At 54.0% G+C, this 12431-nt stretch overlaps 1 protein-coding gene across 2 annotated transcripts; it reads right to left on the bottom strand.

Annotated features, from left to right (window-relative positions):
* Nucleotides 1-69: 69 nt before the first annotated feature.
* ST6GALNAC4 (ST6 N-acetylgalactosaminide alpha-2,6-sialyltransferase 4) lies at nucleotides 70-8806 on the bottom strand. Of its 2 annotated transcripts, XM_032478519.1 has the most exons (6): nucleotides 8648-8804; nucleotides 8139-8224; nucleotides 6412-6597; nucleotides 3404-3816; nucleotides 1431-1538; nucleotides 70-760 (listed from the first exon to the last, which is right to left on the bottom strand). In XM_032478519.1, exons 2-6 carry the CDS (start codon nucleotides 8148-8150, stop codon nucleotides 574-576), a joined length of 906 nt encoding a protein of 301 aa, XP_032334410.1. In that variant the 5' UTR covers nucleotides 8151-8224; nucleotides 8648-8804; the 3' UTR covers nucleotides 70-573. The 2 variants fall into 2 exon arrangements, with proteins under 2 accessions (XP_032334410.1, XP_032334411.1); XM_032478520.1 differs by lacking the exon at nucleotides 8139-8224 and having other exon boundaries at nucleotides 574-760; nucleotides 8648-8806.
* Nucleotides 8807-12431: the final 3625 nt, after the last annotated feature.

The raw sequence follows: 12431 nt of genomic DNA on the forward strand, positions 1-12431 counted from the left end.
TACTGGATTGTGGGAGGGAGAGGAGCCCCGATCCCCACCCCTGGATACATGACAACACCCGAGACAGGCTTCTTGAAAACATGTTTACCCGTACACTCCAGAGGGGGCCCTGGCCATCACAGTTCAAAGGCCCTTTTGCCCAGTAAACCCCAAGCTCTGGGCTGCCCTGACCAGGGCACCCAGCCTGGGAAGTGTGGCACCAAAGGCAGGTGGAGAGGGAGTGTGGGGAGCGAGGACCAGGGCTGGTGCACAGTCAAAAGTCATGATGCTGGTGAGTTGGGGGCCGCCAGCCCCGGGGGCAAAGGCCACTGGACAGACCTGGAGCTAGGATGAACCCCGAAATGAAAATTCGGATTATCCAGGGAGCAAGGGTGGGAATGAGGGTGCAAAGGTTGCCACGGCTCCCCTCTTCTCTCCCTAGGTCTGGGGGCCTGAGATGGGTAGGGCAGGAAGCGAACTTGGGTCCGCTAAGCATGTGGCAAGAGGCAGAATTCATAAATTAAATGTTCTGGTGGAGTGTAGCTGGAACAGAGGCCTGGTGACAGTGTCGTGGCCGGTGGGGAGATAGGACTACTAGGTTCTCCAGGACGGATGGGCGAACACGATGGGCCTCTTCTTGGCCCAGCGGGAGAACACGGCCTTCTCAGTGATAAAGCGGTGGGCGCTGCGGGGTGCCCGTTCATGTGCCAGATACATCTGACATTCGTCCAGCCGGCCCTTCTCAAAGTAGTGGTAAGGTACCGAGGGGTGGCTCTCTTCCCTGCAGGTGGGGAACAGGGACAAGCGTGAGGCACCAGGACTCTCCCACCTCCCGCCAGACCCTACCACCTACCGCAACCACCCCTCACCAGGTACTACGAGCCACAGAGCCCCATGCCTGGTCCCAAGGACCACGATAGATAAAGAAGGAATAGGGCTGCCCAAGGATCCCAAAGGCCAGGGTTCAAGCCCTGGCTCTGGCTCTGCTTCTTGCAAGCTGGTTGACTCCAGGTTAAAGACATACCCTGTGTGAGCCTCAATAACCCATCTGTAAAATGGGGATGGTAGTACCTACCTTCCAGGCTGAGACCACAGGTCAAAAAATGGCAAAGCGTCTCGTGGGGAAAGGGTATAGCTCAGTGGCAGAGTGCTTGCTTAGCAGGCATGAGGTCCTGGGTTCAATCCCCAGTACCTCCATAAAAAGATTAAGGAAAAGAAAAAAAAAACTTAAAAAAATGCAAAGCGCCTCATGCTGGGCTCATGGTGAGAGAGCCCTCTTTCCCGGGAGCACGCAGATGCCAGCCCCGCACACCTACCTACTCATTGGCACCGTGCGAACTAGTGCCAGGCCAAGGAGTGTCTGTGCCTCAGTCACCCACTGGGAAGCCCACCCCCTCTCCAGCGTGGACGGGCCCATGGTGTCCTCCCGCCCGGTGCCCGGCTGGCCTGACCTGCAGTAGCTGTCGCTGACCATTCCATAGACCACGATCTCCTCGCACAGCTCCAGGGCGAGAATCATGGTGAACCAGCCGGTGCTGAGAAAGGAGCCTGACTGCCTCCTGGCAGGGAGAGGGAAACACAGTCAGCCCGGCCGTGTCCCACCCCCAGCCCCTCGACTTGCCCCGCTCCACTAGGAACAAGGTGTTGTGTGGCAGCTCCGGACTCAGCTCTCTCAAGGCACAGCTACCCTCTCAGCCAAGGGCCTTTCACCTTGACCCCTACAGAGGGGAGGCGGGCAGAGACAACCCAAGGCCAATAGCAGGCAAGAGGTGGAGCTTGGTGCAAACCCAGGTCTGTTCTCCTCACCACCCTCGCAGGGCTTGAGCAAACTACCACCCACCACCCCAGCGATATTGCGGAAGCCCAGATCACATCCTCTCCATATCTAAGGGACCAAGCTTGGGGAGACAGCAGCGGGCAGCAGGGTACAGTAGTTGAAAGTGGGGAAGAAGGAGTCTCTGGAGTCAAATGGTCTTCAGTTTGAACCCTGAATCTACTCTGGGGCATCAAGTTTGCTCATGAACCTCTCTGAGCCTCAGTGACCCATCTGTGAAATGGGAATAATTAGAGGCAGTTAAGGAGTTGAAACGCTGTCAGCCCAGCTCCCCCTCCATGCTCCAACACCATACTCAGAGCAAGGGACCATGTGGCTACCCCAGGCCTCAACTCTCCCAAAGCACCAGCACTGGTTACTCTCCCAGCTGGGGGCCACTCACCTCCACCTCAACCAAGGGGTTATGGGCTGGTTCATTCATTCAGACTGAACACCTCCCAAGCCCTTTGCTGGCCAGAACCTGCCCCACAGGTGCTAACATCCTCAAAGGAAGGGGCAACTGGGAGAGAACTGCTGGGAAAACGGTGAAACAAAAGAATGGGATGAAGGCTATCAGATGGGAGGTGCTCCTTCAGATGGGGTGGTCCAGGCAACAGTCCATCCACAGCGGAATGCAACGAGTCATTCATGGGAGGGTCTGAGGGGAGGAACGGCATGTGCAAAGGGTTACAGGTGAGAACAACACGAATGTCTGAGGACAGCCAGTGCAGCTGGAGCAGCAGGGTAAACGGAGGAAGAGGAGGTCACAGAAGCAGGCAGGGGCCAGATCATGCAGGGCTTATGGGCCAGGGGAGGGGAGGAGGCGGGAGTTTGGGTTTTATTCTCCATGTGACAGGAAGCTGCTATAGAGTGAGGGCTGGTGACTGACGGGATGAATTCCCTGGGGCCCTTGGAGTTCAGACCACGGAGGGCAAGAGTGGCAGCAGGGAGACCAGCCATGAGTGTGCTGCAAAAGCTGGGGAGGATGGTGGCTTAGGTCAAGGTGGCACCCGTGGGCACAGAAGGAGATTCAAGAGCCTACCGCATGCAGTAGGGGATGAAACAAAGGGAGTCATGGGCAAAGCTCAAGTTTTCGGCTGAAAAACTAGAGGCTGGCGGCTGTATTTCCTGAGCTGGGAAGGCGGGGGGGAGGAGCCAGGGCTCGGGGGAGGAGGCCACAGGAGAGAGAGAAAAGGGGACTTGAACGCAGAGTACTTAACCCAGTGCCTGGTGCATGAAAAGGGCTGTTAGAACTGCAGCTGTTACTTTCATTATCTCGAAGGGACTTCAGAGACCAATTCAGGTCTCAGAACATCCCCTCCAGAGGGAAGAGCTCCCTGACACAACCCTAACACTAGTCAGTGCTCCCCAACCCGTGCTGGCAAGGCCAAATGCCCCTTACCACCATTTGGAATTCACGAGCTATATGATAACTCGATGAATGACAGTCCCTCTGATTCCCATCCCCCATCAGAGGGCAGGACCATGTCTGCCTCTACCACTGCTGAGCCCCAGCACCTGACAGAGCAGACCCTCGGTAGATAAGAGGCTCCTCAGGAAGGCAGGCCCCCAGCCGCCAGGGAGACCCCAGCAGGCAGGCCCCCAGCTCACCGGTTCTTGCCCGTCTCGTCCTGGAAGACCTGGTCGCAGTAGGCCATCATGTGCTCGGTGAAGGTATACACCTGCAGGCCCGGGTACATCCTTGTGAGCTGCAGCAGCGAGCGGTAAGTGCGGCCGCCAAGCGCCCGGTCCATGTGCTTTCCCTGGCCCCACACCACGTACAGCGTGTCTCGGGCCTGCTTGAAGTAGTGCGAGTAGTTCCGCAGCAGCAGCGGCACGCTCGTGTGGGAGATGACGCGCAGGGTGCTGCGCTGGCCCACGTCCACCTCGAAGCCCACAGTGGGTGCCTGGTTCATGCGCAGCACGCACTCGGCACCATCGATCTTGGCGCCCAGGCCCGAGCCCAGCATCTGGCCGGAGCTGGACACCACAGCACAGCTGTGGCACAGCTCTCGGACCAGCGGCTGCGAGAGGAGGTAGAGAAAAAGAAAGGCATGGGCACACAGCTTCCACTCCCTCCCACTGGCTCCTCCACCCAGTAACACCCTTTGACTGCATCTGACACCTATATCAGCTTCAAGTAATTTACCAACCCATTTTGCAGACGAGGAAACTGAGGCTGGGCAAGTGGAGCGACTTTCCCAGGGTCACACTGATAGCAACATGGCAGAGCTAAGATTGTACCATCGAGGTCCCATGCTTCCTCATCAGCAATGTTCCTTGCCTTTGTCTCTATTGCTGAGGCTCTAATAGTGTGTTGTGGTTCCTCATTATGGTTACATAACCAAATATTTACAAAGCACTCAGAGCAGTGCCTGGTACAGATTAGGTGTCATGTATGTGTTAGGTAAATACGAACGTAGGCTCTTCAGAATCACTCTGAGGTCACTCCCTCCTCTACCTGAGTCATTTCTCATCAGCCCAGTTTATAAGTAAAAGCACTCTTTAGTGCCCACGACAACATTGGGAACCTCTGGTCCTGAGCCTGAGTCCTGGCTCTGTCCCCTCCTAGCTGTGTGGGCTTGGGCAAGTCACTTTGCCTCTCTGAGCCTCCGTTCCCTCATCTATAAAATGGGGATGAAAATAACATCTACATGACCAGGTTGTAAGGATTCAATTAAAAATGCCTGGAGAGGCTCATAGCGAAAAAAAAAATGTGACAATGAATATATGTATGTTCATGTATAACTGAAAAATTGTGCTCTACACTGGAATTTGATACAACACTGTAAAATGACTATAACTCAATAAAAAAATGTAAAAAAAAAAATGCCTGGAGAGGAAAAAGAAAAATGCCTGGAGAGTGATCAACACAGACCTAGGGCACAGTAAGGGCCCACACTCCATCTCATTATCCCCTGAGAGGCAGAAGCCACGCCAATAAGCCTGTAAACATTCACTGGGGGTCAGGGGTCAGAGTTCCCGGAAAAGGACTTGTTCCCCACCCTAGGTCTCCATGCTCTCCTGGGGGAACACAGGTTTACAGGTGCCTGTAAAGATGTGGGAACATTAATTCTAGTCACTAAAAGACACATTGTCGCAGCCCACTCAAGGACGTTTTATGTCTAACATAATGTTGATTTAAGGATTCATAGCCCCATTTTCCATGCCCCAGCAAAAAAGAACAAGACATCCTTATTCTGCTCTCAGTTTGAGCCTGTCCTGACAACTAAGGTCTGTTAGATCCGAGGTCACCACGAGCCCCAGGAGGTGTTTGCTTGTCCTGCACAAGGTCTTTTAATCCTTAATTTATAAAAATCAGCCCTTTGGACATTCAAAATTTAGATTTTCAGCTTCTGTTAACAAACTCAGAGGATCTGGCCACCCTGGGCCCACGTCTCCATGGGCTCTGAGTGTCTGAAATGGACACTGACCGTGACCACAGAAGACGGGCCAGCACCCACCTAGCCCACCTCGCCGTTTGGCCCACTTGACCAAACCTGTGGAGGGCCTGAGTTTGTCTCCCTCGACCCACCCTGCCCCCCGCCACCCTAGCTGTTTCTGCATCTCGATCAAAGATTTACACAGCACCTGTTCCTAACACTGTCCGTGAATCATTCAGCCAAGACTTCACAGCAACCCTCCAGAGGTAGAACTGCAACGATCACCTTTTACAGATAAAGCAACTTCGACTGCCCCCTGGCCCCACACCACGTACAGAGGGATGAAGACCTGAAATAGGTCTCCTCCAAGACAGGGTCCCTGAGCACATCTCCCTCTGACCAACATTCAGAGAGTCATTAGACTCAGAACTGGGAGCTTCATGCACTGGGTGTTGCTTGGGGATGCCTTCATGAAACCTACCAGATGGGGCTGCTGAAATCAGAGTGAGGGGTGTATAGTGCTCCTAACCTCGCCCAGCAGAGAAAGCATGGGGAGTGGATGCCGTGGGGCAGGGGCCTCAGCTGGCTTGCCACCTCTGGGCTTCATCATCCCTGGCTCCCCAAGAGGAGGAGCTCTGGGGCTGATATGACTTTTATCTGTGTCATCTGTATCTTCAGCAACGATCAGCACAAGGCAGGATACATCCAAGGCACCAAACACACACTTGCTAAATAAATGGATGGCGTGCAGACAGTTAAATCTAAAGATGGACAGCAGGGAGGTTATAGCTCAGTGGAAGGGTGTGTGCTTAGCATACATAAGGTCCTGGGTTCAATCTCCAGTACTTCCATCAAAATAAGTAAATAAATAAACCTAATTACTCCCCCAAGGAAGGAAGGAAGGAAGGAAGGAATACGTACAGGATGCATGTATCACCATGATGTGATGACGTCTGTCTCCCCCACTAGACTGGGCGTCCCAGGTGGCCATCCTGTCTGACTTACCTTTTTTATCCCCTGCACCCAGCTGAGAGCAGCCAGGCAATATTTGTTGAATTTAAAAAAAAATGTCCTTTTAGAACTTGGGGCTCAGAGTGACGGGTCAGCATCATACAGCTGGTGAGCAGAGGAGCCAAGCCCAGGGTCCAGGCCGGCCTGACTTCAGCCCTGTTCTCACTACCCCTAGAGTGGGCAGTGAGGGGGGCACCCTTGGCCGGGCCTGCTCAGCTGACTCACCTTCCCATCTGGCACGCTGCTGTACCCACTGAAGTGCAGGGGCCCTGGCACAGTGGGCCGGAAGTTGACAGAGAAGTGGGGGTCCAGGCAGGAGGCCAGGCAGAAGGGCAGGCAGGCCCAGCAGCACAGCAGGATGTAGATGGCGGAGAAGCCCAAGGAACACAGGATGATGAGCAGGAGCCGACCCTGGGGGAGACAGTGGTCATGGGGTGGGAGTGGAGGGCCCTGGGGCTCCTAGAAGCTTCTGCAGGGGTGCTGCACCCCAGCCTCAATGGCCCAAATCACAACTCAGTAGCTCACAGAATATCAGCAGAGTCCACAGTCTCAGTTAATCAGGCCTTCTTCTCGGTTGTCAGGCTCAGGGCATATGAGCCCCTGGAAATAAGCCCTATCATTATTTCCATATTCTAGATAAGGAAACCAGTTTGGGGTGATATGCATAGCTCAAGACCACCAGCAAGGTGAGGCCTCATAACCAGGCTGTAGAAGCCGAGGTGCAGCGTGCAGCCTTGGGTACGACTTTCCACCTCTCTGGCCCTGTTTCCTCTACAGAATACAGAATGCCTGTAGAGTGAACTTACTATGAGGGCAATGACAAAAGTGCTACTGTAAAGTGCACATGAGGACAGGAGAGTGGCCCATCAGAAGGGCAACAAGCCCTCTTCAGACCCTGGGATAAGACTGCCTGTATGCCCACAGCCCATCCGCTCCCCTAGCTGACTCAGTGGCCGTCCCCCTAGCTGACGATCATCTGGGTCAGCAGACTGGGTGAGTAAAGAGGGTGGGAGAAGAGGATTAGCCAAGAAATGGTTTCAGTAACTGAAAGCTGCAGCCCAGAGGTTCCCGCCTCCCAAAACCACGTGCCAAAGGCCATTTGAACCAGGAAGCTCTCCTGGCCCCCTGGCCCTGCTGGCTGACTCAGTGAATACCCTCACCAAGTCTTCAAGAAGAGGCCACCTGGGGCTGCTATTGTGTGCTCAGCCCATCTGGTCACCACCTGTGTTTCGCTGGGCTCTAATTTTCTCCCAGCCTGCCCCAGAGGCACAGGTCCCTCTGCTGACCCTTTGAAATCACCTAGCAGCTGGCTGGTGCTCTTTGAAAGTCCGAGGTTAAAAAGCAGCCCCCACCATCCCCCCAGGCATATCCTGCAGGGGCCCATCTTCTTCTGTCCACAAACCACATCAGCTACTAAAAATATATCTTTGTGTGGCCAGCTGTGTGTGGGGGTGGGGGTGGGGTGCGGCTCAGACCCTGAGGCCTCAGGATCTGCCTGGTACCTGGTCCCCTGCCTACGAGGGACCCAGAGACCTTGATTCAGGCAGCCATGGTTGACTCCCCAAGACATCCAGGGCTCTCTGGCACAACCAGGGGCTTCTGAATAAAGTCAAGAGCAGCTAAACTGAACTTTCACAACGTGTCCCCCTCCCAGGTGACCAGATGCCTCACCTGGGTGACCTTGGGGATGCTCACAGGAGGTAGTACTATGATCTCCATTTTACAGGGGAGATGGGCAAGGCACTGAAACTAAAGAAGGAATGCCACTTGCATGGGGCCACACAACCTGGCAGATCAGGGCTGGACTTTGAGGACAGTCTGCCCTTCTCCTCAGCTCAGGAGCAGTGGAGTCAGAAGTGATAGTCAGTCCTGGGGTGGGAGAGGCTACCGAGGCTGCTGTGCCAGAAGCCACCTCCAAGTCCCCTGTGAGCCTTCCTCCTTCCGCCACTTACCCGAGCCTTCATGCTGTTGCTCCGCTCAGCAGCCGGGTGGCTGCTGTCTCCAGGGAACGGGCTGGGAAGGGATGGGAGCCTGGGACCTGCCAAGACCCAGAAACTCAGAGCTGGGTCCCAGGTCTCTGAAGAAACTGCTCAGGGAAACTGAGGCAGGGAAGGGTACAGGCTGGGGTCAAGGCAGATGGCTTCTGGGAATCAAAAGCCTTAAAGTCCCCAAACAAGGGGAAGCACTGTTCCCATCCTAAAGAAGCTGGCATCAGTGATCTTTGGGAAACCTCCCGCCAACTCAATCCCCATTGTATAGGCGGGGAAGGAGAGACAGTCAGGGGGAGCCCTTGGCTCAAGGTCATCCATCGAGTCTGGGTCAGACAGAACCAGGAGCCAGGAGCCCGACTCCCACCCCATCCCTCCTACCTCACTAACGGAAAGGCCCGGGGCGGGATAGACGAGGGATTTCCACCCCTCTCCCCAGACCCCACCGCCCCCTCCCCCGGCGGGGTGCTAACCGGGCGGGCAGGTTAGAACGCGCCGGCTGCTCCGAATCCGCTGCTCGGAACTCCATGGCCCGCGGACCGGGCTAGCCGGACTGGAAGCCTGAGCCCTGGGGCGGAAGCGGCGCTGCCGCCGCAGCTTCTAAAGGCTGTAAACTGAACCTGCGCTGCCGGGGGCGGGGGCGGTGTTTGTGAGGACGGGGAGGAGACAGGCGCGCTGGGGGCGGGGCTGAGCGGCAGGGGCGGGACCTACGAGCGCGAACAGCGCGGCGGGGGCATGCGTGGCTGGCGGCGAGGCCTCCGGGGTAGGGAATCCGGCCTCAGCAACCGGGGGCGGAGTCTGAGCTTCAGCATCTCCACTCTTTCGTCCTCCCAAACTTTTCCCAAGCTCCTGCGGGAGGCGGGGGTGGGCGGCCCCGCAGAGGAAAGGCTTAGAGGGTGTTGGAACCACTGCACCATGGCTCCCTGGTCGTCTGGACTGGAGTTTCTCCATTTCTGAAATTGTTGGGGCACGGGATTAAGCTGTATTTTAGGGTCAGGCAGCCTCCGGTTTCAGGCTGGTAGGGTTGCCAGATTTAGCAACTAAAATACAGAACGCCAACTTATTTTGGAATTTCAGAAACAGCCAATAATTATGTTAAAAACCTGAAATTCCAATGTCGTGTTGTATTTTTTCTGGCAGCCTTCCCTGGGCTTCTGGTGATGTGACTTTCACCTGAACCTCAGTTTTTCTCCTCTGTGGACTGGGGGTGGGGTGATAATAGCACCTACCTCCAGGTGAGATAGGGGCATCTGTGGCAGAGCCGAGATCCAAACCCTGGGTGGTCTCACTCTGGAGCCAGGGCTCTGACTACCTACTTTAACTTCCCAATCGCCGCTGTTTTGTTGCAAGGCCCAGCGGTAAAACCAGGTAAGAATCACGGGACTGGAGATAAACAAAACATAGGCAGTATTCAATTCAAGAGTCACTTGGTTTATTGCACACAATTAGCATGCAACACAGATTAGTCAAAGTAGGGAAAATAGAAAAGGGGGTAACAAACCACTCCAAAAAGAAGTCTGGGAAGGAGCCATCTCAGCACAAGAAGCAGGCTCTGGTCCAGCCAAATGGGTCTCATGACAGATGTGAGTGGGAAGTTATCTTCTGCTCCAACAGTGCATCCGTCTGGAACAGTTCTCTGCAGCGTGGAGTCCCCAGGCAAAGAGTCTTCAAGTCGCTCAGCACTGTGGTCTCATTTAAAGGGATCTGCCAGTAGGGTGTACCACTTATGCCCCAAGGGGTCTTATTTTTATCAGTTATTCCCTCTGTTCCGGTAAAGTCTTTCCAAGGAACCAAATTCTTTAACTAAAGCAGCACTCAATTTATCACACTAAGACACTCTCAGTCCTATACTGGGCAGTTCACAGCAAGTAATGTGGAAGTTCACATTGGCCACTGTGACTCCATCTTGAATTTTACTTAGCTTAAATCCTGTGAGTTTCACACAAGATGAGTAGAAATCACAATACAAAGGGAATCGCAGTACAACAGCCCTCTTCTCAAAGTGTCGTCAAATCCAAGCCAGCTCAGTTTAGGGCCCCTGCAGGTGCTGAAATGTGTCCCATTTGAAGGCTCACATGGGGTTCCTCAAGGATTTCAAACTCAAGTGCCTTCTGGGCCCAGAAAAGTTTGAAGGGATAGATAGGGGGCAACAGGGAGAGGTGGGCCTGTGGGGAAGTGGAAAGCATACTTCCCATCTAAATGTTTTTTTGGTGGGGAGGGTATAGCTCAGTAGTAGAGTGCATGCCTAGCATGCACGAAGCCCTGGGTTCGATCCGCAGTACCTCCATTAAAAAATAAATGAACCTAATTACCAACACCCCCAAACAAACAAAAAATCAATTAAAAAATAAGTAAATAAACTGTTTTTTTTTTCTTACAAAATGCTTCATGGGCCAGAAAGAGGTCTTACCACCCCTGCCACACGCACTTCCTTCTGCAGGGCCGTGGAATGGGAACCATTTCAAACTCCATTTTCCTTTTTCTCAGAGGCTCTGGTGCGGGCACAGTAGCAAGGGATTCGTGTTGGGTATCTGCACCCAGCTCAGCAACCTTCTTCTCCAGATGCAAAGCCAAGGCCCCCAATCCAATGATCTAGGCCTCCATGCCTCTCCCATTCCTGTTGAGGGGGGCTGTTGCTGACGCAGCCTTGCCCCCAGGGCCTTCTTTGAGCACAAGCCTTCCTTGTCTCCCCCACCCCAGCCTGGGCACACCTAAGTTCAGTCTCTCTCTGTGGCCCTTCATTCACACAAAGCAAGGTACACAGTGGGTCCCCAAAGCCGAAGCCCTTCTGGCCTTCCAAGTCCTCATCCTTCAACCCCAAGGGGAAAATGGTGAGATGTTCCCTATGCGTGAACTGATCACCCATAATGGCTGGTGAAGTGACGATTCCTTCCCCAGAGAGACAGATCCCTCCTTGCTAGGACCGAAGGAAGACCAGGAGATGCCCAAATGTCCCAGGCTCCCAGAGAGGATGAGGATCATACAGCCACAGTGGAACAGACACTGGGAAGTCCCGCAGCCTCAGATGAAGCTCTTCAATCTGGTTTTGGCAAAAGTCCCCTCTCCTTCCCGTGACCTACGAGGCTCTGCACAGCCTGATCTCCTGCCTCCTTCCTAATCACTGTCCATCCACCCTGGCCACCCTTCTGATCCCCAGTCACACTGAGCTCATTCCTACCTCAGTACCTTTACACTTGCTCTATCCTCTACTTGGATTTCTCTAGTCACATGGCCAGCTCTTATCATTCAGCTCAAATATTATCTCCTCAGAAAGGCTCTTGCCAACTACTCTATCCAACACCACACCCCCATCCCTCTTGTCCCACCTTGATTTATTCTTTTCATATTACTTGTCACACTTTGAAATCACCCTGTGTATTAACTGGTTTTCTTGTTTATGGTACACTTGCCCCTTAGGCTCTAACCTCCATGTGGGCAGTCAAGTTAGTCATGTCACTGGGGCATTTCCAACACCTGCACAGTGCCTGGCACACACTAGGGGCCAGATAATGTCTGTTGAATAAGCAAGTTAGGAGAGCTTGAAGTCCTGAGCCCTGTGAGATCTTGGATGAGCCACCTCCATTTCCAGCCTCAGTCCCTGCTTCAGCCCATTGCCAGAGACCCAAAGGGTGTAAGGGCTGAGCCATCCCTTTCTGAGCGTAGGACTCGGGCTCTGACTCAGCCCCTGTTGGATCTAGACCCCAGAGAAATGCAGGGCCAAACCCCAGTTTCCTACCATACCGCCCTTCCACCAGAGTTTCCACGACCCACCCACCTCCCTAGTGACAGCCTTAACACATTCTATGTCTCAACTTCCTGCTGAGCCCGAAGGAGAAATTCTCCGTGACTTGGGCCAGCTCAGAAAGGTTGAGTAATCACCCAAGGTCACCCACACAGCTTAGGGTGATGTCAATTACATATATAGTCCAGGAACCCACAATCTAGTCCTGCGGCATAAGCTTTCCTTTTCTCTCCCTTCCTCATGAGCCATTTTTCCTCATCTTCTCTGAAGGCCAATGGAATGGCAGTGTTGGATGTAACTGAATGGCTTTCCCAAGGTCTGGAGTCATCCAGTCCTGGGGACCAGCTCTTGGCCGACAAATCCCCCACCTCCACACTGTCCCCCCGACTCTGAACTCTGACCACAGAGTAATGTTTCTTTCTCTCAAATGCCAGGCTCTCTCTCTCTTACCCCAGATCTTTGCTGTGCCCTTTGCCTGAGACCCTCCCAAGGCTGCATCTGATTATTCTGGTCTC

This window comes from Camelus ferus, chromosome 4, assembly GCF_009834535.1.
Source record: "Camelus ferus isolate YT-003-E chromosome 4, BCGSAC_Cfer_1.0, whole genome shotgun sequence".
NCBI lineage: Eukaryota > Metazoa > Chordata > Mammalia > Artiodactyla > Camelidae > Camelus > Camelus ferus.

Bases quoted from the DNA above. Each gene is read 5' to 3' on its own strand.
- ST6GALNAC4 (XM_032478519.1), bottom strand. The intron at 1,539-3,403 runs GTGAGCTGGGGG...TCTCCCTGCCAG, and splicing joins GACGAGACGGGCAAGAACCG to GAGGCAGTCAGGCTCCTTTC. The intron at 761-1,430 runs GTCAGGCCAGCC...CCCCACCTGCAG, and splicing joins GTCAGCGACAGCTACTGCAG to GGAAGAGAGCCACCCCTCGG.